At 43.9% G+C, this 25,040-nt stretch overlaps 1 protein-coding gene across 8 annotated transcripts in view; it reads left to right on the top strand.

Annotated features, from left to right (window-relative positions):
- tnrc6c1 (trinucleotide repeat containing adaptor 6C1) overlaps nt 1-24,804 on the top strand; it is a 45,033-nt gene extending 20,229 nt beyond the window's left edge. For 2 of the 8 annotated variants that reach the window (XM_030141428.1, XM_030141433.1), the window contains 17 exons: nt 5,486-8,002; nt 9,586-9,780; nt 10,026-10,192; nt 10,282-10,359; nt 10,499-10,717; nt 10,926-11,075; nt 11,385-11,504; nt 13,338-13,421; nt 13,641-13,884; nt 13,976-14,140; nt 14,628-14,804; nt 15,241-15,390; nt 16,119-16,223; nt 16,902-17,120; nt 18,486-18,559; nt 18,656-18,795; nt 18,895-24,804. In XM_030141428.1, the coding sequence (XP_029997288.1) occupies nt 5,486-8,002; nt 9,586-9,780; nt 10,026-10,192; nt 10,282-10,359; nt 10,499-10,717; nt 10,926-11,075; nt 11,385-11,504; nt 13,338-13,421; nt 13,641-13,884; nt 13,976-14,140; nt 14,628-14,804; nt 15,241-15,390; nt 16,119-16,223; nt 16,902-17,120; nt 18,486-18,559; nt 18,656-18,795; nt 18,895-19,288 (5,198 nt within the window). In that variant the 3' untranslated portion in view covers nt 19,289-24,804. Of the gene's footprint in view, nt 1-3,802; nt 3,877-5,485; nt 8,003-9,585; nt 9,781-10,025; nt 10,193-10,281; nt 10,360-10,498; nt 10,718-10,925; nt 11,076-11,384; nt 11,505-13,337; nt 13,422-13,640; nt 13,885-13,975; nt 14,141-14,627; nt 14,805-15,240; nt 15,467-15,777; nt 16,063-16,118; nt 16,224-16,901; nt 17,121-18,485; nt 18,560-18,655; nt 18,796-18,894 lie in introns of those variants that run through there. The other 6 variants (XM_030141434.1, XM_030141430.1, XM_030141429.1 and 3 more) reach the window with 6 other exon arrangements.
- The last annotated feature ends 236 nt before the right edge of the window (nt 24,805-25,040 follow it).

Consider the following 25,040-nt stretch of genomic DNA (forward strand, 5'->3'; position numbering starts at 1 on the left):
TGATGAGATGTTTATCCTGTCTTCATGTCTTGTCTTCTTCTTCCCAATTGTCATCGTCAACGCCATACTCTTCATTTGAGCTTTGCTGACCAGCTCTATTTCCTGTTTTTGGAAGGGGAGAAATATGGAGCTAGCTAGTTGGCTGGTCGCCTTAGTGGGCCTGACCTGGCATGGATAGAAAGACTGAGCGAGAAGGAACGAAAGAAAGTAGGAGAGAGCAAGCATGGCAGAGGTCCAATACTGTGGGCTGAAGTGACTCATGGCTTACGGTAAAAGCTGCTGCTTCTCTCCGCCCCTCTCTGGCAGGCATGCTTTCCTCTGCTTTTGCTCACTGTGCGTCTTTGAACTGACTGATTACTTTCAGACAGACAGACAGACAGACCAACAGAGGAACCTTCCAGACTGAAGCAATGGGTAGGGGTTCAGCATAGTTCACAAGATTTTTGCACAGATGCTAAATGTAAAACTCAAGGTAAAACATGTACAAACATGACACGTGCTCTGCCACCTTCTACATTTCTGCATGTCTCACTAATCATTTCTCACTCAACAAACCTCAGCTTTTCTTTTATTCAGTATGCAGCAATGTTATTAAACAAGCATACAAAGCACCTCAAGTAATCCCACTTCCATCATTCTGCTCAGGAGAATTGCCCTCTCACTGCTTTAATTTCTTGCTGATAGCTTACTCTAGAAGCACACTAGCTTCATTCCTCCAACACCAACTCATCTCACTTCATCTTAACCCATCATTACCCTATCCCGTAGGCCTGAAAACTGGTTAATGTGGTCATATGTATAAATTTGCATGTTTGGATTTATGTGAACACAAACAGTCTCTCCTTGTCTTGACAGAACCATTATTACTCTGTTTCTAAAGGCACCTAACAGTGACTCCTGTTGCCTTTAAATTGTCTTGAATAACCATTCATGATTATTTTCATCAAGGATGTTTAATTATATGATGCAAGGAGATTTGTTTTTAAGATTACTGTTTTCTCAGATTAAGTGCTTTTAGCAGCCATTGTGTGGCAATGCACTGTATACATATGCATGCTAAATAATCAAATGTTTAGTTAATATTCATGAATTATAGCATTTGATTTATAGTTACTACCTTTTGCCTTTAGCACCGCCTTGTTAGAGTCAGTAAAATAATCATCAGTCTTTTACGATACCCATAAAGGCATTGTACTTTGCACAACAGAGCCTGACACCAACAAAAAACAGCATAATATAAAAAAGGCCTTGTCAAGACAAAGAGAGCAGCTAATGTGCTAATAGCTTGTCTCGAGATTGTATATGCAGGCTAGACTTGATGTGCTCTTTAAGTCTGCTGATGATGCTGTAAAAGAGCTTTGGGAATCCCCTCAAAGAGGGCTGGGACGTCTTGTAATGTGATTAAACATCAGCTCTCTGCTAACCACAAATGTTCACTGCTTGCTCTTTTTTCCCTCTCTCTCTATCTTGTCTTGCTTGCTCCATGCCCCTGTTGCTCTCTCTCTCACAACTGTTCTGTGATGCATGTTTTCACCTCCTCTGTGCAAACACTGCAGCTCACACATGCCATCATTGGATTAGTCAGGCTGCACACACTATATGTACATATGTCTGTCAGTCTTCCCACTATTATCGCCTTCTCCCAATGTTGCTTTTTGCATGGTTAACAATCTGTTTCCCAAGGCCATTTCATGTAAAGCAGGCATGAGAGAGCCATCTATTTTAAGACTGGCATGCTGGAGAAAGCCCTTGACCTGGTTTATCCTTTCAAAGAGGAGGAGAAAGAGGATATTGAGAGGCAAACCTGATGTCCAAATGTCTTACATTTGCACTTTTTAAGTGGATTTCTTGCACGTGTATTAGTACAATCACTGTCATTTAGCTGCTGTTATTCATTCCATGTTGAACACAGCTCAACTAATAATTTGCGCTTCTCTTCCATATTCTCACAACATAGCAGAACAATGTGACAGGGGTTATGCATATGCTTGGCCTACAAGAACTCTCCTTGTTCTCACCATGGTTGATGGTGACTGGCACTGATTCCTATTCTCTTGTCACGTTGGCATCCTAGGCAGGAAATTAGATGGAAAAAATCCAATGTCTATTGGGCAAAAGCTGTGATATTTTTACATACCTTAATGGTGAATGAATGATTATGATCCAGCGTCATGTCCTCTGTCTACACCACCATGTTTACTATTCTTGTACAACAATACGCAAATAGTAAGGTTTCAGTGTTCCGACTGAAATCAGTCGAGATGTGGTGATTGTGAGCACTAAACACAGAGGTAGCACATTCCTGGGAGGTGTATGTATGTGTGTGTGTGAGAGTCAGTCAGAGTGCTCGTTCATCTAACTGGCAGCGTGCATTGTCAGCTCTGTACCATCCAGTCTTTCTGCCCCTGGGGGACTTCATTAAGCCGGGATCAGTCCAGCTGAGGCCCACACAGCCCTCCTAGATTACTTCCTCTTTCCATCTCTCACCATCTATTTCTGTCCTCTTTCTTTGTATTTTCATTCCTCTCAATCCTTCTTTACCTGCCTGTAGTGTACCCCACCCCAAAGCATAAAGTCCCTTTCCCATCATTCCTGCATGTTCAGTACATGTCCAAACTTTTTTGTTCTGTAAATATAAAGTTGAAGTTCTGCCACTGATCTGAGATTTCAGGAAGCGGTGCGTGTTTGTCAATGTGTATGTTTCGTTACAGAAGATGCAGTGTCTGTACTGCGTATATGTACACACAAAAGAGTGAGTGGCCATGGAGTAGCATTATGTGACCTCACTACATGTTCAGCCCTTACAGTGTAGAGGCACAGGGGGCTGAACCTCAGTCATAAAGGGACTCTGTTCTCCACCAAACATTGACTTATTGTGTTGTTGCGTGGGTGCTGGGATCATTTGTAAACAATACCAGCCTTGATCCAAGTGAATGCTTTTTTTTTTTCTACTGAGCTTTCAGCCCATGCTATCTGCTTTCTTCAAATGCTCAAAGTCTAATGCATGTCATACTCTGTTGTTCAGCATCTCAGGATTTTCCTCTCTTTGTAATCTCTTTACTCCTGTAGCTTTACTGCTAGTACAGAGATCCTGGTTTGTGAAAGTTCCTCCTGAGGATACATGATGCTACTACTAATAATCATAGAATTACCAAGTCTTTTATTAATCTTCATATGTTATCTATGGATATACTTGCCCCCATTCCAGTAGCAGAAGGGGTGCTGCAGCCTTTTGTCAGGTTTCTCTTGCTCTGACTCACCTGCAATCGCTATTCAAGAGGGTTTCCTATGTGGGCAGTAGTGCTGATTGCAGATGGAGTGGTCTTGGTTAAATATTTAGTGACAGTTTTGAAAGGTTGAAAGATGTGAGTGGGGAGGCTAGTAGAGCCCCCCACTCATGCTTCCTGAATGTAGGCTTTATCGTTCAGCTGTTAAACATCATACTATCCCTCCACGCACACACACGCACACACGCACACACACACACACACACCAATCCCATTCACTACCAACGCCAATACTGCCCCCATTTCACCCATCCCCTCCCCCCAGCCGGTCTTCTTTCAGTGCCTTTCCAGTGCGAGTGAATATCCTCCGTCAGAGCATGATATAAATAAAGCCAGAGGGAGGCAAAAGATAGAAGAGGAGAGACCCAGCCAAAGCTGTGTTGGTGGGAGGGACAGAGCATGAGGGGTGAGGAAGGAAGGGAGGAGGGGTAGTCTCATGCCGTGCAAGAGCTGTGCAACTTCTTGGCAGCATTTCAGAAATGAGCCTCAGAAGCTTGGTGAGCCGAGCAGACATATTGAGACGAGGATGGTTGCTGTGTCGCACAAAACCTAACTCTTTACAGGATGGTTGGGAGGCACCTCTCCTCAGGTATTTTGCTGCTGTGTTGCACATCTCCCCTTCTGTCTGTCTGTCTCCCCTTTTCTCCTTTTCTCTGTCTCTTCTGCATTGTTGTGGTAGATTGTATTCACAAGTGTATTTACACATTAAAGCTTCAGCAATAGTGAATTGCATACACGCATTGCGTTGTTATGCTTTGTGTTTTTCAGAGTGAGACATGAGTGCTGTAAAAGCAGCGATTGTGCAGCTCAGCTCGGAGCCTTTTTGGCTTTAGTTCAGGACTGAGAAAATGGCGGTCCTGCACTTCTCAGTAGTGACGCTACAGACCGACAGAGCTGTGTATCAGAAACACAGTGCCCTCTTTTTCCCCCTCTCTCTCTCTCACTGCCTGCTATTGCAGTCATTCAGGTTGCAAACCTAAAAGCAAGCTTGAAAATGGGGTGGAACACAAATGCTGCCACTTCCCCCATTAGCTATGAGCCAGAGCCTTAGCATGTAAAGCATGCATGTGAAAGGCACATGTAAACAACAGCAGCTGCAGCTAGAGGGGCAGTAGAAATGAGCAATGAAGTTGTGCCAGGTTGATCAGTGCTACCATCAAGATCTGCAGCTGGGCTAATTTTATACCAGCATTATCCATATACATATGGGACCTCCAGGGAGCTCAGTCAGCTCAGTCCTCAGGTCTCTGAAAGAAGCCCAAACAAACTTGTGCATTTGCCGGAGAAGCTGTACAGGCATATGGAGAGGTAGTGAGGAGACTGACTGCCCAAAGCTAGTGGTCTAGTAGTCTTTCTTCATGTCAAGCACAAGCAAAAGGTCATGAATGTGGTGATCTGAACTTGACAATGACTCAGCTGCATAGCTGGTGTTTTGACTATGTTCTGTAATGTGCTGGAATTACTTGTCCTTACAGGGGTTATTGATTTGTATAACCACATTTACTAAATTTAATTGGAAAAAAATTATAGTTAAAACAGTTATAGTTAAACAGCTATAGTAACAGTTCTAGCTAGAAATAGTAAAAAAAAAAAAAAAAAAAAAAAAGTGTGTGTGTGTATATATATGTATGTTTATATATATATATATATGTGTGTGTGTGTGTGTGTGTGTGTGTGTGTGTGTAAAAGTATTTTTTATATACACATATGTTATATTTATGAACTTTAAATTCTTCAATAACTGTGTATGCCTATTGAACAGTCATTATATTTAATGAAAAGAGATAGAATTAAAAATCTTTTTTCCAGACTTGGATAACATTTTGGGAAAGTCATGGAATTTAGAAGATGATATATACAGAGACATGTTTAAATGGTTACAAGAGGAGACATGGTGTCCAGACTATGTATTATTGTATTAAACTGCATGTGTGAATGGCCACTATAAATGTATTTGAATTGAGTGGAGAAATGTTGTATTTATCTTTTAATTAATGCTCTTTGCTACCATATTAGTCATTCTCTTCACTCTTTTAGCATTTTCAGTGTGGGTGGTATTTATTTTCATTCATAAAGCATCTTGTGAAGTCTGTGTACACATAAGTAGACATGTTGCCATGGTATTTCAACCTTACTAAGATGATGTGGGCGTGATGACGTATATAACTTATACCTCTCATCTCTCATCTTCCACACAGAACTGCCCCCACAGAACGGCCAAGGAGCCCAGTATGATAATCCCCTCTGGGGTCCCCTGCCAGCCAACAGGAGTGCCACAAGTGCTGCAACTTCCTCCAACCTCAGTGGCTGGGATCAACTGATCATTGACCAGAAGGACACAGAGGCTTGGCCCTCTATTACCCTCAGCCAGAGCCAGGCCCCTCCAGGAGGATGCCCTTTGGACACTGATCCTGGTCACCTGACCAGCAGCAGCAGCAGCAGCAGTAGTAGTTGTAGTACAGTGAGTATGGCCACAGGGGCCAATAGCCAGACTGGCCACTTCCCTGCCAACCACCTTAGCAGCAAGGCTAATAGTGGGCCCAGCCCTGCCAATCATACTGGAACCAGCATGCTTTCTAGCCAGGTTGCAGCCAATCGCAGCTGGGGCTCTGGGCCTGGACCCTCCCACTGCCCCTCTCAGCCCTCAGTGGGGAGTGAAAGGAAGAGTGACAGCCCAGTGGCAGGAGGCAGCAGGGGCTGGGGCTCCTCTTCATCATCTTCCACTACTAACTTTAACTTGAACCTAAACCCTAATGCCAACCCATCAGCCTGGCCCATGTTGGGGCATGATGGAAGTGGCACAGGGGGAGGCAGCTCAGGGGGAGCTAACACAATTTCACCTCCTCAACCTACTCCCAACCTCTGTAATCCACCTGGCCCCCCATCAGCTCAGACCAGCACCTGTACCGGAGCCAACACTAACAGTAACTCCACGGGGATTGGCAGCGCCTGGGGTAGCATGATGGCCTCTGACACCTCAGAGCCACACCCCACCCCGTCCACGAATGTGTCTTTCAGTTCAGAACCTCAGAACCTTAAAACTGATGGACCAAATCACACTAATAAGCAGGAACCCCCCAGCCCAATTCGCAACTTGCCTGGCTGGGGTGGTACACCTGTTGGCTTGGGTTCAATGGGCCAGTCTCCACCAGGGGGCCCACAGGTCAATGGAGAAGATGGTAGCTCAGTATGGGGTAACAGTGGTGACTCAAAGGCACCTTCATCTAAGGAGGCACCTGGCTGGGACTCTGGCTGGGGCCATGGAGGAGGTGGAGGAGGTGGATCAGGAAATTCTGGAGGCTGGGGTGACCAGTCCAGGGGAGAATGGGGTAAGCAGCACAGTGAAGAAGCCCCAGGAGGTTGGGATACTCCTGGTTCTCCTCCCCAGGATCAACAGGCTAGTCCTTGGAGCAGAGCTGTTAGCACAGCTGGTGCCAGTGAAGGGAGCAGTGACAGCATGGAAGGACATCCTCGGCACAGAGACCGCTCATCCAGAGATAATCCGGCTCCTCTGTTGCCTGCTCAGGATCTGGATCCTAGGGTGCTATGTAACACTGGCTGGGGACAAACGCCTGTTCGCCAACACACCTCCTGGGACATGGAAGATACTAAACGCAAGAATGATGCAGGCACTGATTCATGGGGCTCTGGCCCAACCACTCCAAGTGACACCCAGGGGCCCTCCAACACTAACATGGGTCCCCCTCAAAGAACTGACTCTGGGAGCAAAAATGATGTGCCTGCTTCTCAGGGAACTTCAGGCTGGGGTGGAAGCATAGCTGCTACCAACCAGACCAGCTCTGGTTGGGGAGATTCACCCAGCAATGTTAAGCCCCCAGCTGGCCCTGGTGGCTGGGGAAGCCCTGCAACAGGAGGCCCCAACACCAGTATGCCCAAGAACGGTAGTCAGTCCTGGGGAGAGGAGAAGTCCACCGGGTGGGATGACTCTCATGCCAAGACCACATCCCAGGGCTGGGGAGAACAACCCAAACCATCCCATAGCTGGGGCAGCAGTGGAGGGAGCAATAACACAGGGGACTGGAGAGAACCAGAAGAGAACAAAAAGAGTCCTGCAAACCCTGGATGGGAGGGAGAAGCAGGAGGTTGGAAGGAAAACCCACGAAACTGGGGAATGCCTGCTTCAGGACCTGGAGTATCTGGAAGTGGAGGAAATGGGGGCTGGGGAGAGCCAGTTTGTCAGCGTCCCAGTGGTCCTCCTCAAGGTTGGGGTGGCAAACCTCAGGATGGGCCTAGTAGTAGTAGTAGTAGTAGCAGTGGAGGCGGGGGCATGGGCTCTTGGGGTGCCTCAGGCTCAGTGAAGCAGGGTGGAGGCTGGAGTGGCAGTAAGAAGGAGTCATCAGCTGAGCCTACAGGCTGGGAAGAGCCCTCCCCACCATCAATTCGGCGTAAAATGGAGATAGACGATGGGACCTCGGCTTGGGGTGACCCTGGTGCCTACAACAAAGCAGTCAACTTGTGGGACAGGAACAATCCAGGAATGTCCCAGGCTAAAGTTACCACTGCAGGCAATAATCCCCCAGGCCCTAACAACAACCATCCTCAGTCTCACAATCATCCCTATCACGGGCCACCTGCGCCTTTACAGAACCACAGCCAAAACTCCCAAAACCCAGGCCTCACCAGTGGCCCCATGGATCCTGTAGTTCCACATCAGTCTGGGCCACCTCACAACAGAGGTCCCCTGATAGCTCAAGGTAAGGCAGAATAATTTAATTTTATCACAATTTATAAGACTATTGTAGAAAGTGTATAAAACCTATAGTATACTACATGGTCAACATTCAAACTATAAAAGTGATTATTGTAGAAATACTCATAAATACAACTTTAGGAAAATGAAAATATAAAATATTTGCATTTCCTCTATTTCTCTGCTCAAAGTAAAGGTGTTAAACATAAAAGCTGGTTAGGTAGTGAGCACAGTAAACTGTTAAGCTCCAAGTTGTTGATCCACTTAAGGGAAAAATCTTGACCTAGTTTGCCCTTTTGGGATTTACATCTAATCGACTATCCAAATGAGTTAAGCAGTGCCAGCCCTGCCCCTCCGTGAGGCTCTTCACATTTCACAACACTGAGCACGTCTGTGTGGGTAACCATGGTAACCTCACATGGGTACCCAGAGGAAGAACAAGAATGCTGTTTACAAACTGCCTCATGAAAATAAGAGATTCACCACAAACTGTTTGAGATGCATCGGAAGTGTGTGATTATATGGAAACCACCATCTGTCAGTTGTTGACGGGAGGAGGTGGAGCAAGCTCTCATAAGCTGAGAGGGGGCAGACGCCCCCTGCTGTCCTTCACTTGACCTGTTGTGCACAATTCACATTCATTTGCCTCCTAGTAAAACCTGATAGTCCCTTATGCCGGCATAATGGCTGTTTAGCATAAAATGAGGTTACACTTTAGGGATTACTCCACAATATTCTGCATCACAGTGGGAGAGTAACATTTATAAGGGTTGCCTCTTTCAGTACATCGTGTCTAGGTCAGTGAACTGTTGGGCCAGTAACACTAGAAGGTTAACTGTAAACTATAATTTTGGAGCAGCCTTTAGGAGTTGACCTCTCCCTGGAGAGAGCTAAGCTGAGCCTGGCACTGCAACAGGCCTAGGGACAGTACTGTGTCTCATGCCAAAAGAGACCAGGCTGTGCCAAAACTTAAATGGGTAGCTCCTCTCTGTTAGCTATACCGCTAAGCCAAGCCTAGGTTTGGTGATTGTATGTGCCAAAGCTTTACTTTAAACCCCAACAAACTGAGTCAGAAGAGTTGCAAAATATATCATAGTAGGGTTTTATGTATGAGTTAAATGTACTAAGCACTAAACTAATATGAAATAAGTTCAGTTCAGTGTTGAACATGAGAAATGTCTCCATTGAATTGTTAGAAAAGAGAGAGATTTGTGCAACAATAGACATATAAAAAGATATAGCTACCTTTCTTTGAAAATGTGCTATGATGAGTGCAGTTAAATTAGTGTTTGAAAAAATTTTGCAATGAATAAAGCTGTTTTGGTATTCAATTCCATATTGGAGCATTTTGTTACAAACTCCTGTATGAAGCACAAGAACCTAATTTATGCTAATATCAGCAAGTTCAAGCAGTCTGTTATAATGCTGCAAAACTTTGATGGCAGTATTTTTCAATTTTAGAAAATATTAATTCTAGGATTTAAATGCTTAAAAAAATTTGAAGTCATCTGTAAATTATCATTCATATATTTGACTTGTGCAGTGTAGTATTTTTTATGCAAACCCTTGTCCTTGTGTGTCCTCCAGGTTGGGGAGAGTTACCCAGCTCCCACACAAAATCAGAGAGCTCCTGGGGGGAGCCTGCACCCTCTCCGGTCAGCGTGGACAATGGGACATCTGCCTGGGGAAAACCTACTGGTGGCTGTGGTGGCTGGGGAGACAGCAACTCGGACAGTTACAGCAGGGGCAACCCAACTATGACATCTGCATCTTGCAAACCTGGTAAGACACCTCATCCTGTATGACTTTTACTAGATTGCAGTAACATACCAGATATTTGCTCTGCTAAAGACGTTAAATAATTTTCTCCTGATGTGTCACGTCAAGGACATCAATAATGGTACTGGGGAAGTTGAGAGCACTGAATGTGCTACAGATAAATCTACACTGACCCCTACTGGCCATTTCATTTTTTTAACTGTTAATCAATGCTTGGTTAACGTCTTCTTATGTGACTTGTTTTCTAGCCCCCAAACCTATGCAAGACGGATGGGGAGGTGGAGGAGAAGAGCTGAGCCTGTCAGGAGGACAGTGGGATGCTGAGGAGGGGGACATGTGGAACAGTACTGCCTCTCAGGAGAGCAACTCCTCCTGTAACTCATGGGGCAACGCATCCAAAAAAGGCCCCCAGAAGGTGGGAAAAGATAATATTCAAAAGCCTCCAAGTCCTCATGGCACAATCCAGCATTCAGGTTCTAATAACATTTTCACAATGATCCCCAGGGGAAGGTTCCAGGGAAGCAGGAAGATGCCTGGATCATGAACCGTCTCATCAAACAGCTGACAGACATGGGCTTCCCTGTGAGTTGAAGTTACCCTACTGTTTAGTAGCACAAATAAATATTTTAACCTGTATCTATTTACATTATTTTCACTTTTGGTATCTCATTTTGCTACCCTTTGAGCGTACATTATTGATGCATTGTGGTTCAATCCTCAGAGAGATCCAGCAGAGGAGGCTCTGAAGAGCAACAACATGAACCTGGACCAGGCTATGAGTGCCCTGCTAGAAAAGAAGACCGAGTTGGACAAGCGAGGAATGGGGATAGCCGGCCATGATTACAACAACGGGCTCATCAACAAGCCCATGAGCTGCCCTCGGCCTCCACTTCTTTCCAAAGACCCTACGGCAGACCCCCGCCTGCCCTTCATGGACAAGGTTTGCCAAGCATTCACATATCCATATAACATATACCTTCCAAATAGCAACTTATGATAAGTAGTATTTCATCAATATGTTTGAAATGGCACTTCATTTTATCTTTTATACAAATTAATATTTGTATTTTGTTATTTTCAACTAACTCCCTCCACCCTATGAGGTTAATGATTGACAATTTCTCTCTCTCAACCCATGCTTTGTCCAGCAGATGCAGAGTGGAATGTTTGGCGGTGGTGGAGCAGCACAAGCTCGGGCCATGCAGCAGCCGCAGCCGCCTCCTCAGCCGCCAGTGCCGCCTCTCAGCTCCTCCCAGCCTAGTCTACGTGCTCAAGTGCCTCCGTTTCTCTCCCCTCAGGTATGCACATGGACACAAATTAAGAAATGAGTAAGAGATGAAAAGGAAAAGAAGATTAATTATATGTAATTGTTAATGCTTCATATTAAGATTCCAGTGTTTAACAGCATGTTTCTTTCTTCGGTGGAGCATACTTAGAAGTATTTAGATGTGGAACAGATGCTTTTTATTTGGTCACTGAAAAATACATTTAGTAGAAGTTTTTAGATTTTTACATGTACAATGTAAACATCGACCAGGTAAACGTACACACTCTTGTACATTTTAAGTAAAAAATGTATTTTTAATGTGCTGAAACTTGATCCACAGGTTCAAGCACAGCTCTTACAGTTTGCAGCAAAAAACATTGGTCTGAATCCTGCACTTTTAACCTCACCAATAAACCCTCAACATATGACCCTCCTGAATCAACTTTACCAGCTGCAACTGGTGAGTTTTTGTTTCATGTAATACATACAGTACAGGCCAAAAGTTTGGACACACCTTCTCATTCTTTGCATTTTCTTTATTTTCATGACTATTTACATTGTAGATTCTCACTGAAGGCATCAAAACTATGAATGAACACATGTGGAATTATGTACTTAACAAAAAAGTGTGAAATAACTGAAAACATATCTTATATTCTAGTTTCTTCAAAGTAGCCACCCTTAGCTCTGATGACTGCTTTGCACACTCTTGGCATTCTCTTGATGAGCTTCAAGAGGTAGTCACCTGAAATGGTTTCCCAACAGTCTTGAAGAAGTTCCCAGAGATGCTTAGCACTTGTTGGCCCTTTTGCCTTCACTCTGCGGTCCAGCTCACCCCAAACCATCTCGACTGGGTTCAGGTCCGGTGACTGTGGAGGTCAGGTCATCTGGCGCAGCACTCCATCACTCTCCTTCTTGGTCAGATATCCCTCACACAGCCTGGAGGTGTGTTTGGGGTCATTGTCCTGTTGAAACATAAATGATGGTCCAACTAAATGCAAACCGGATGGAAGGGCATGTCACTTCAGGATGCTGTGGTAGCCATGCTGATTCAGGTTGCCTTCAATCTTGAATAAATCCCCAACAGCGTCACCAGCAAAGCACCCCCACACCATCACACCTCCCCCTCCATGCTTCACGGTGGGAACCAGGCATGTAGCATCCATCCGTTCACCTTTTCTGCGTCGCACAGAGACACGGCGGTTGGATCCAAAGATCTGAAATTTGGACTCATCAGACCAAAGCACAGATTTCCACTGGTCTAATGTCCATTCCTTGGGTTTCTTGGCCCAAATAAATCTCTTCTGTTTGTTGCCTCTCCTGAGCAGTGGTTTCCTAGCAGCTATTTGACCATGAAGGCCTGATTCACGCAGTCTCCTCTTAACAGTTGTTGTAGAGATGTGTCTGCTGCTAGAGCTCTGTGTGGTATTCATCTGGTCTCTAATCTGAGCTGCTGTTAATTTGCGATTTCTGAGGCTGGTGACTCAGATGAACTTATCTTCAGCATCAGAGGTGACTCTTGGTCTTCCTTTCCTGGGGCGGTCCTCATGTGAGCCAGTTTCGTTGGAGCGCTTGATGGTTTTTGCGACTGCACTTGGGGACACATTCAAAGTTTTCGAAATTTTCTAGACTGACTGACCTTCATTTCTTAAAGTAATGATGGCCACTCGTTTGTCTTTACTTAGCTGATTGGTTCTCGCCATAATATGCATTCTAACAGTTGTCCAATAGGGCTGTCAGCTGTGCATCAACCTGACTTCTGCACAACACAACTGATGGTCCCAACCCCATCAATAAGGCAAGAAATTCCACTAAGTAACCCTGACAAGGCACAGCTATGAAGTGAAAACCATTTCAGGTGACTACCTCTTGATGCTCATCAAGAGAATGCCAAGGGTGTGCAAGGCAGTCATCAGAGCTAAGGGTGGCTACTTTGAAGAAACTAGAATATAAGAGATGTTTTCAGTTATTTCACACTTTTTTGTTAAGTACATAATTCCACATGTGTTCATTCATAGTTTTGATGCCTTCAGTGAGAATCTACAATGTAAATAGTCATGAAAATAAAGAAAATGCAAAGAATAAGAAGGTGTGTCCAAACTTTTGGCCTGTACTGTACACAAAATGTATTGTGGGTTTTTGCAGTTTCATCAATATACTGTGTTCTTCTCATGTCTTTCAATACATTTACAAAATCCATTGTGTTATATTTTGCCACGTATAAGTTATTGCCATATCTACAGACGCACTGACACAGACTGACTCTGAGCCCATGTCTATACCCAACACACAGGCATACCAGCGTTTACAAATTCAGCAGCAGATGTTGCAGGCGCAGCGCAATGTTTCTGGCCCCATTAGACAACAAGAGCAGCAAGTAAGTTTACTCTCAACCCTCAAGTTTCTCATTTTCCCATTTTCTTCATACTCATCTGTGATCGCTGACAAATATATTTAATAGTAGAAATTATATAAGCATATGAATCTGAATATTGGAAATAAAGTGTTAAAATGGTTTATTATCTGTTTCCGTTGTTAAATGTAACACCTCCACAGTATAAATCTTGAAAATGTTTACTTTGTGGTGTCTTCCCAGGTTGCCCGTACAATCAATAACATGCAGCAACAGATCCAACAGCACCAGCGTCAGCTGGCCCAGGCTCTGCTAATGAAGCAGCAGCAGCAACAGCAGCCACCCCCCTCCCACTCTGGCCTGCATCCTGGTGGGGCCAAATCCACCCTGGATTCATTTCCAGGTCACCCCCAGGCTCCAGGCCTCCCTGACCTGCAGACCAAAGAGCCGCAGTCATCTCCCAACACCTACAGCCCCTACTCTCTCTGTGAGCAATATTAACTATTCATCCCTTAAATTATGTGCTGGTCTCTGTGGGCCTGTGTAGTGACATCTCTCTGCTCCACCCCTTTGTTCAGCTGGACTGAATTCAAACATGAATGTAAACTGCATGGAGGTGGGAAGTCTGTCTATGAAGGAACCCCCCCAACCTCAATCGCGCCTATCACAGTGGACGCATCCCAACTCCATTGAAAGCCTCTCTGGAAGCACCTCTCCTTTAGAGCCCAACCTGGGCAAACATGGTGAGAAAGAAAGACATTTATGACTAATTATAGGTGAATTTTGCATATTATATCCAAAGTTTATGTACTGTAAACATTAATAGTTAATTAGACTGAAGTCATACTCTAAAGTAACTCTGATATGATTCTGAAAGCAAATTAATTTTCACATTGCTTTTTCTAGTGCAACATTTTAGCTGAGTGATTACTGGAATATTTCAGGTGTACTTCATCAGCCACACTATTGCTTATCCTACCCGTGTTAGTTTACTAGAGTCAGACTTGAATCTCTCATATTACTGGACTCCCAACGACATTTTCATTCCAGCATTTAAGTGCTTTTAGATTTAAAAAAAAAAAAAGTGGTGTGAACAAATAAAGCAAAGATATGTAGTCATTTGTTTACCTTATTGGAACAAAAGCTCTAAATCCTTTTCTGTTTTTTACGCATCATACTATTAACCTCTAAATCTCACTGAACATATGTTGTTTAACTTCTCTCCCATAGGTGCCAACCTGGGCCCCCCTGGTAAGCCCCCTCAGCTGGAGGATTCATACAGCCCCTATAACCTGATGTCCAGCTCAGAGTCTCCCACCAGCCCTCTGGTCCCCCCAGACAGTTGGGGCCAGGGCAAGAGTAGCAGTGACAAGATGGCTAATGGGACCAATATCAACTGGCCACCAGGTCAGGACCACTTAATATACTCCCCACTGATATTTACTGTCACATTATTTCACCGTGGACAAAAGGCACACTAAAATCTGGGTTCTGTGTGAAATTGTACAATCCTGGCCTAATGTTTATGGTGTTGTTTATCAGCTTCAGCTCTGATCAATAGTTTTGCTAACACAACACCAGAGTGTAGATCTTAATAGCCAGGAAAGACAGGAGATACATTACTGAATCTCCTCTTCCCTTATTTCCAGTGCATCCGTGTCAGACAAACACTAAAGAGCATGAAAAAAAAAGGCATGTTATGTTTTGCAGATGTTTAGCTACTGTCAGAACTCATATTGTCAGTGGTTTTTTAATCTTTGTTAGCGTACCATTCTTCAGTTATTGTATTTCTCATAGCGAATTCTTCTAATAAAAATGTGAAACATTTGAATTTGGTTTTCAGAGTTTTGCCCTGGTGTGCCCTGGAAAGGCCTTCAGAACATTGACCCTGAAACTGACCCTAATGTGACCCCTGGCAGTGTCCCCAGTGGGCCCACCATCAATACCAATATCCAGGATGTCAACCGCTACCTGCTCCGGGACAGGAGTGGAGGTGAGAACACAGGGACAGAGGTGGTCCAGGCCTCTGAGTCAGGCTGCCTTGCACAGAACTAGCAAAATACAGTAAATACAAGTAGAAATTATTATAGATAATTCATTTATCAAGACAGGGGTAGTTGTTTGTTTACCTGCTTTACTAGTTTCAGCTACTTCCTGTAGCCTTGGTTGAAAGCATCACAATGATGCTCCCTCCTGTCTGGCCAACCCTCCTGAGCAGCCTATAAGACACGTCACAGCAACATCATTGTGACGCTTCTGATGAAGGCTACAGGAAGTAGCTGAAACTAGTAAAGCAGGTAAACAAACATCTACCCCTGTCTTAATAAATGAGTTATCTACAATAATTGTATGTGGAAGACAGTATGAAACTCTACCAGAGTACAAGCAGAAAATTTGGACATGTTTTTCTCTGGAAAGTTTATAGTTTTAGCTTTGTCACCGCGTTTTGCACTAAAATAGTGTGAGTCAAACAGCTGCTGCCATCAGAAAGAGCCTGCTTCTTATTCTTTTCTTCTTCATTTTTCTACTTTTAACTGCTTTTGCATAATCATTGTCATTACCACAGTTTATACTCTACCTGTAATTCTTCTCTTCTTAATGATCTCACTTTTGTCATTTGTAGTGCATTTTTCCTTTACTCCATTTTCTCTCTCTGCTATTTTTCCTTATTACTTTTCTGTCTATTTTTGTTTTGTTTTTGTTTTGCTGGCATCGGCTTAGGCTCCTCTCCCACCTCATCTCAGGCTCTGCCTCCCTCCACTGATTGGCCAGTCAGTGCCTACACTAGCTCGTTCAGTCTGTCGTCCCCGGAGACGGACGATGCAGGTACACAGTTTATGTATAACCCTCCCCTCCCCTCACACATTACAGTGGACACTTCACTGAAAATGGACATTACACTTTCCTTCCTGTTACCACACCCCGGAGCCTAAACCATTAACTGGGCAACTGCATCTCCATTCAAGTCACTGCGCCTGATTCAATATGACCGTCATTTGAGCTCTCTCCCTATCAAGTTTGCCTCTCATGCATATTTCCCCTGTGGTAGTGGTGTTTCTCTCTCCTCCCTGTGTGTGGCATGGGAAGTGGGAAACAGTGGAGGGTTTGTTGTTGTTTTTCTGTTTTTATTGTGACTTCTGGGTGTAGACTGAACACCCACCAAACTAACCTGCTGATCTGTTTGAATGAAGTAAATTATTGTTGTTTTCCTCACATACCACACATGCTTGCAAAATTTGTGGGGAGGGGATTGTGTCAGCTGATGCCACAACACCTGTGCATGGATGGTAGTGAGTCATATATGTATTAAAATGTTTCCTTGGGTCAGGATAATGCAACATGCTGTGCAGCAAAGATGTTTAAATAGATGTATGTTTCTTAGTGACACTGAAAAGTCTATTCTTTCCTTTATTTTGCTCTGTGGGGCTCCCTCTGGTAGGAACAGGTGTCTTTTACCCTCCTGGTTCTGCAGGTAAACCTTTTTCTTCCTCTCGTTCCCTCCAGGTAAACTGTCCGAGATGAAATCTACTTGGTCTCCTGGCCCCATTTCCCACAGCCAGGCCTCCCTGTCACATGAGCTGTGGAAGGTCCCACAGGGGCCCAGGAGCAGCACCACAGCCCCTTCCCGCCCCCCACCTGGCCTCACCAACAGCAAGCCTTCCTCAACCTGGGGGGGCACTTCCCTGGGCCTGGCTCAAGGCTGGAGCAGCTCTTATACCACAGGTAGTTTTCCCGAAGGCATATTTACTTTTTGATACTATAGTCAAATTTTGTAGTTCAAGGAGCACATTTAAGTTCATTCATTCTTCTTCTGAACCACTTTATCCTGGAAAGGGTCGCAGGGAGCCTATCCCAGCTATTTTTTGGGCAAAGGCCGGGTTCACCCTGGACATGTTGTCAGTTCATTGCAGTGCATTTAAGTCTAGTTAAATATAAATATTCTTGATTGTATTGTCCCTCAGGCCTTAATAAATTACTCAAGAGCTAGTAATGACACAATATTTTTGATGGCTGAAATAAAATACTAATAAAATATATTCATTTTCAAAAGCATTAAAACTAAACAAAAATTACAGTGATTATTTCAACACAAAAGAGATTTGCAGGAAAATTCAGCTTTGTTTTCCTCCATTATTGATATTTCATGGTGTATAAGATTAAAAATGTCTTTCCACAATATATGAACTTTACCACACAAAATCCTCAACAGCTGCCAGGATTTAAAAGTATCTACTCATCTAAAATGTTTAATAACCTTTGAACCACTGATCCTAAAATGATACATCAGTATTTTTAACTACAAAACCATTTAAATAGTTTAAGTTCTGCAATTTTTCAGCTGTTCAGCCACATCATATGCATCTTATTCTGGATGTTCAGAGGCTCCGTAGTGAATGTGGAAACACCATTATCTTCTGCAACATTGGTTCACCAATAAAACCCATGTAGTTTCACAAATGACAGTGACTGTAGACACTCTATGTTGAGCTAATAATATATTTTACTGAAAAAGTAACCATTGAATTTACTCTGAGCTTTTATCTACATGATGAGTACATTAAATATAAGAAAATACCTGATTGGCACTGTAAAATGCAGAGAATAACATTGTAATAAATGATGATAAATCACTTAGGTAAAGGTAAATGTAGAGAAAAATCCATTTAAAAATCACTGAATCGAGACTTTCCTTAAAAAAAACGACTGAAAAACTGAAACAAAATTAAAACTGATAAATTCTTCAAGATAAAACTTCTCAACCCATCTTAATCAAACATCATCATCAAAGTGCGAGACGAAGCATATCAGTTATTTCACATGCTCAAATTAAGCTATGTAGGTGTGGACTGTGACCTTTGTAGACTGAGGTGATGAATGTGCACAGGCCACATTTGAAGGTGCAGAATAGGCAGGATCGACAACACCTGAAGAAGATCTTGTGGTTGAAAAAGTATCAACTGACATTGGGCGGTTTTTCCTTTTCTCGCAGAAGTAACTGACACCACGCTTTCAGTTTTGATTTAGGCTTTGAGATAAGTTAGGTGTGTCGGTACGAAGACATAATGTTTGTGCATGTGCCGTACTCAGCAGGTACCACATGGAGTACAGACAGTTCCACCAGGACGAGTAGCTGGCTGGTCCTTAGGAACCTTACTCCACAGGTAAAGTCCCATCCAGCTTCTCTTAACTTTTGTTCCTTTTTATTACTGATAATATCTAATGGACTCACTCTTTCTGTGGTCTTGTTTGTGTCTCAGATTGATGGTTCGACTCTGCGTACACTGTGCATGCAGCATGGCCCACTCATCACATTCCACCTCAACCTGACGCAGGGCAACGCTGTGGTGCGCTACAGCTCCAAGGACGAAGCTGCCAAAGCTCAGAAGTCCCTGCACATGTACGACTCCTAATGATTCCACTTGTTTGGTTGATTTATTTGGTGATTTTTAAAGAGTCGAATCCTCAATGTTATATGTTTTGTTCCGTCTCCATCCAGGTGTGTGCTCGGGAACACCACCATTCTGGCAGAGTTCGCCGGGGAAGAGGAGGTGAATCGATTCTTTGCACAGGGCCAGTCGCTGGGTGGAACAACCAGCTGGCAGGCGACTCCAGGCACCAATCAGACGAGGATGGGTGGGACCGCGTCCGGAGCATCTCATCCCATTGGTCACTCACCCCACTGGAATAACAACAACAGCAGCGGCAGCAGCAGTAGCAGTAGCCTGGGAGCAGGTGGAGCGAAGACGGGCGGAGAGCTGCTGTGGGGCGGCGTGCAGCAGTATTCTAGCCTGTGGGGACCCCCGAGTGGAGAGGAAGGACGGGTCATGGGGAGCCCCACCCCAATCAATACGCTGCTTCCTGGTGACCTGCTGAGTGGGGAGTCCATGTAGGCCAGGAAAGGCCTGGCTGAACAAACACCAACAGGAGCAAAAACTTTGCAAATCAATGTGGAGATAATCAGTGTGGGTGTGACGGTAACGGGAGAGACGAGAAGAGGACGAGACTACTTCCTAGCTGCTCACCCTCGTCAACCTCCTCTACTCCTTTTTGTTTTTGATGACATCTCAGTTGCAGTTTTTGTTTTTTTTTTTTTCTTAATTTGTGAATCTCAGCGAGAGATTTGTAGTCACAGTGTTCAGCTTTTACTTTTGGAGACACAGGAGGAAGTCTTTCATTCAACAAAGAAAGAGAACTTTTTACAGCAATGAACTTTTGCGAACTCGCAGTGTGAAACATGTACTTTAGTCAAACTGACACAGTGACGAGCTGCCATCTTTAAAACTTGCGTAATCCCTCTCTGCCTTTTGAGGCAATCATACTGCACCTCAGAGATCCATGAAAAGGCATCATTCCCAAAGGAAAACCCTTCAATCAGAGTGGTTGTAAAAAAAACTTTCAGCTGGTCCAGACTCAACATTTGTTTCTCTCAGCACTAATATTAGCCTTAACCTCTTTCCTGCCCTGCTATCCTCACTCACTCTGTACTTGGTGAAGAAAGCATACAGACACTTGCACACCCTTATTTCTGAGCCAGTGAAACCTGAGTGGAGAGTAAATGCTGCTGCGGCTTAACCTAAGCAACCACAGCTCCCAACTTCAGTGCATTTTGCAAGCAGATTGAGTTCCCCACATAATGCTCAAAGGGAATGATGCAACTCTGTTCGCCTTGTTCAAGCCATTTATTTTTCTTTTTGAAGCATTGCAAACAAAGCTAAGAAATGATATTATTCAAATGTGTCTGTCAATCTTACATGGTGGGGAGGGGGGGGGTTTGGGGTCATCGCATATCCGGTTGTGGATGTGATGGACAACTAAATGAACCACTGCTATTACTATGGAACTGTAAAGACAAACACTTTAATGCACCTCAGCTCATCTGCAGGAAAGCTGCAGTTTGGTCTCAGTCTCTGACCCTCTCACTGATGTTGTGGAAAACCTCAAGTTGTAAATGTTTCCCAACAATCTGTAGTGAATGACCCCACCCTTTCCCTCCCTATCCCTATACCCCTAACTTCCCCCCCAACTCCACCTACAAAATTTCAAGTGACGTGCAATATAAGCCACAGACTCTACCGTCCATGCATCATACCACGACCTCTCACGGAATGAGAGGAGACTATGAGGAATGATTGAACTGCAAAAACTCTTGCTGAACCCCCTCCCCTCCCCCATCCTAAAACTGCCACTACTACCCTTCACCCCTACCCCCATGAGCATGAGTGTGTGAGCTCGAGAGAGTAGCAAGCTGGTCTCCAACCATCTTATGTCCGACGTACAAGGACATACACACAAAGCACTTCTTCAGCCAGCCTGCTCTCCACACTTATGCCAGTGACTAGTTTTGGGGGAGAAGGAGGGACAGGTGTGTGTGTTTGTGTGTGTGTGTGTGAGTGTGTGTGTATAGGGAGAAGGCATCAAACCAAATTGAGAGGAGCCTGTTTCCTTTTTACCCAGAAGACCAGATGACCTTTTTTTTTTTTGCCCAAATTGGTAGAAAAGTATGAAACAAAGATACTGGTTTGTGAATACGTGGTCAATCATAGCACTTAGCTGGAGCGTCGCAGCTCGACACACCCTCAAGGCCAACGAAGAAAGAAGAAGCAACACTGGCAAATAAAAACTGAAAAAAAAAAACAAAGACAAAAAAGCAATCTGCTTAGTGGCTTCTCTATTTCTCTATATACTTATTTTTTAACGTAACATGGATGTGAAGATTTTTCTTTTTTTTTTTTTTGTTGTTTTTTTTTTTTTCTGTCCTTCTTCCCGCGAGTTGGTGGGACCAGGAAGGATGTCAAACATGGTAGCAAAGTGAAGGGAAATATACAAAGAAAGAACTGACTCAACTGACGATGGGTGCAGCAGGGAAAAGACCCCAAAGCACTCACCCTCTTTATCAAAGTAAATATCACTGTTACATGACATACTTTAAAATCTTTAGCCTTGGTGTCTGGAAAACGTGTTTATGTTCTACTCGGTCCTGCAGGGAGGCTCGCTATCTCTTCTGTCCTTTTTTTCGTCTTCTTTCTATTGAAGGCCCTGCCAACCTGTGTGATAGTGTGGCCACTGAGTGCCTGCCTGCTGCAGAGTGCAGTGCTCTGCTGCAGCCCTCACCCCCTCCCCCTTCCCCCCTCCCTCCTTTTCCATTGCTCGCTGCCTCCCTGCGGATCCTACAGACTGGCTTTCCTCCTCCTCATATTCCCCCGGGCCTCCAGGCCAAGAGCAGCTCTTTCAGAACTGGCCCACCTGTATTAAATTTACTACTACTACTGCGCCAGAGTCTGTCTTCAGCAACCTCCACTTCCACTCTCTGTCTCTCTCCTGCAATGATCACTTTAGCCTGAGATAGAGGCGCTTGATGTGTGTTTTTTTTTTTTTTTTTCTTGGTTTCACATGGAATTGCCAGTGTGCATTTTTATTTTATTGTTGTCATGAAGTTTGCTGATATATTTGCTGTTGATCGATGATATAGTTAATGATTGTTTACTGATAATGATTTCATGGATTTTTAATATTGGTCTTTATGCAGTGTTCAGCTTCTCTCCTGCCCCTCCCACTGCCTCCTCCCAGGCAGAACCAGTGTGTAGTTCAGAGGTACGCCTCATCTGTGCAGCAAGATGTGGAGACAAAGGCAAGGCCATACAAACACTGCAGATGTCAGTAGAAAAGGAGTCGGAGGAGTTCTTTATGTGGGGTACAAGAATCAGAATGCGAGGGTCAAAGGTCACGGGGTAGGTAAGTCTTCTTGCTCCCGGTGCACCCGACCTCCACTCCATGTTGAATCATAACGCACATTCTTCAGTGTTGATGGGCCTCGCTCACACTGGTGCTTTATGTTTAACTCTGGAAGCACTCAGTTACACTTATAACCACCTCAACTGATAGCAGCCTTCCATTTCTATGCAAACACAAGGAGGGGTTCATTCACAGCCATCTAGAAATCACAGCCACTCCCACCCATATCTGCCAATGTTCACTTTTGTCTCAACCTTTACTACCAGGCAGCTTCCCTGAAACCCCTGAAATCAAGTGTAGGGGACACTGAAAGAGCCTCAAGGCTTTAGTCTCCCACTGTGTGGACAGCTACTAGATGACACTAAATGACCTTCTGGAGGCACTAGTGGTTGGCAAACAGAGTCACTTTTTGAAGTCTTGTGCCAACTGATTTTCCACTATGTACTTCCACCTCGCTGTATCCTAATTTATCTTTCACGTGATGAGACTTAAGCTTCTTTTAATGCTGCAGGGGCACAAACCACAAGCTCCAGCTGTAGGAGGCCTGAGGAGTTAGATGGGCAGGACAGATGAATGGTGCGGGTCTTTCACCAACAAGGGACTGGGCTGCAGGAGGGGCAAAAAAAAAAAAAAAGGGGGGGGGGGTTGGTCCCTGTATGTGTCTGTGCACTGTTTATTGGTCACATCGGGTACATCTCTTTAAAAACCAAAAACATCTTTTTCTTTATCATCAAGGTTTTCGCAAAAACTAGAAACTACAAAAAAAAAAAAAAAAAAATTTAGTTTCAGCTGTGCACTCCAAGGTTAAGATGTTTCTGTGCAAGCTCGCGCCTTCACACCCCGTCTGGGCTCGTTCTGTGCGAGCCACGTCAGGGGAATCTGTGTCTAGAGGGCGTTCTTTTGGGGCCTCCAAACCTGAAGGTCACGCCAGCCAATATACAGCAGGTCACTTCTGCACATCTGGCTTTGGGGGGGGTCGGGGTCCAAGCACGGACCCCAGCGTATCAGCAGAAACGGACACACCTCAAGTTCGGTACCAAGTCTTAAAACTTAGGGGATTTTCCCTCTTCCAGAGTCACTTCAGACTCGTGTCAAGTCAACAAAACAATCACTATTGCCTGTTTGTGTGTGCGTTTGTTCCTGAGAACCTGCATTTTACTCCACACTGGACTTGAATCAAGGAACTGATGTTGAAGCGGAGTGTTGAACAGAGTGGGAGGACGGGTGACTGGGACAGAGGGCGAGTCTCAGATGTGCCCCGGATTTCTCGGCGCAGCACCAGCACTGAGAGCCCACCCTCCTCCCACACCCCTCGCCCGCACTCTTACCTACCTGTCTAGTGTTGGAAATCAGATGCTCCTTATATTTTTTTTTTTTCAAAGTCACATGGACTGAAAGGCAACTGGAGCTCAAGCAAACGATGCTTCTCAATCATGGATCGGACAAGGGTCCAGGGCAGGATTTGAATTAGCAAATCTCTCTTTAAAAACAAAGGCCTGGGTTGAATATGCACATGCTAGTTCATATACAGTATACAACCAAGAGTATGTAAAGGCTGTATGTGTGTATATGACTAGATCTCTCTGTTTTCCACTTAGCCTAAGCCCCTCCCCCCTGCCCTGGCTTCAGCCCTTACCCTGTTTATCCTCCTCAACATTATATTTCCCAGAAGACAAGATCATAAACATATCAGAGTAATACAAAATAATGAAAACAAATACTTGAATCAAAAGAAGCGCCAATAATGTAATGTGAACACTTTTTGTAGTGGTTTTTTGTCTCATTCATAAACTTCAGAGATTTTTGATAGCATCGGTCAGCGTGAATCAAATTTGAAATACGAGTGTTGTTGAAAACAAAGATCGATATAAAGGCAAATTTACATCTGTTGTATCTGAGTGTTTGCACAAGGCTGCTTGTACTGTATGTAGTTGTGAATGAATGTTTATGCGTGACATGAAAATCTGTATGAGAGTGATTACAGCGGGGGAAAATCTCCGCCTCGTGTTTCTTTTCAATTCAGTATACTTTTATTGTTGATTTTGTTTTTTGTTTTTTTTCTTTTTGCTTGTCAAAAATATATTCTGATGTTAATTGTTACTAGCCTCTAGCGTTGCACTGAGTGTCAGCCTCACCCCTCATCCAGCTAAACAAACAACATGATACAAGTACTGAGGGGGAGATGGGGACAGTTCACGTGTAAATGTTTACTCAAGGACTAAAAATAAGTGTGTTTTTAAAATGTTATGTTTATCTACCTTAGTGGCTTTCATTGTGGAATAATCCAAGAAAGTATGGATCATATTTGAGTATTGCACCATTTTTTCGGACTATAAACCTACAGAAAAAAAAGAAAAAAATGAAAAAAAAAAAAAAAAAAATCACATACTATGTATAAAAAAATGCAGCAAAAAAAGTATTTTGCAGACCTGTGGCCATAGATTGGGGTAGAAGGACTTCAGCTCTCCCAAATCTGAGCAACGGAGAGAGTGAAGGACAAGACATCAGACTGAGCCTTTTCTTCTGAGGCTCATTTCAGAGGTGCCTACCTTTTTGGTTTGTTAGCTTTTGTTCTGTTTCACTTACGTTCAGTTGACTCATGTCGTCATTTTGTTTTCCTGCAAAGCCACTGACAGTTTACACAAACACTTAGTTTTTTTCTGGAGTTCAAAAATTAAAAAAAAAAAAAAAAAAAAAAAAAAAGATTAAAAAAAAAACAGCAAAACAAAGGAACTAAACCATGGGAATGTTGGAAAAAGAAAAAAAAAAGGACAAATGCTTCCATTTCAGAAAAAAAAGTGCAACACAACACTTCACATAATGAAGATTTATTGTGCTACTTTCAGAACTCTGGGATCGAACAGTGTTGTCTTGTTCTGTTAAAACCTTCTTTGTTCTGTGTTAATGTTG

Source organism: Sphaeramia orbicularis, chromosome 8, assembly GCF_902148855.1.
Source record: "Sphaeramia orbicularis chromosome 8, fSphaOr1.1, whole genome shotgun sequence".
In the NCBI taxonomy this organism is placed as follows: Eukaryota; Metazoa; Chordata; class Actinopteri; order Kurtiformes; family Apogonidae; genus Sphaeramia; species Sphaeramia orbicularis.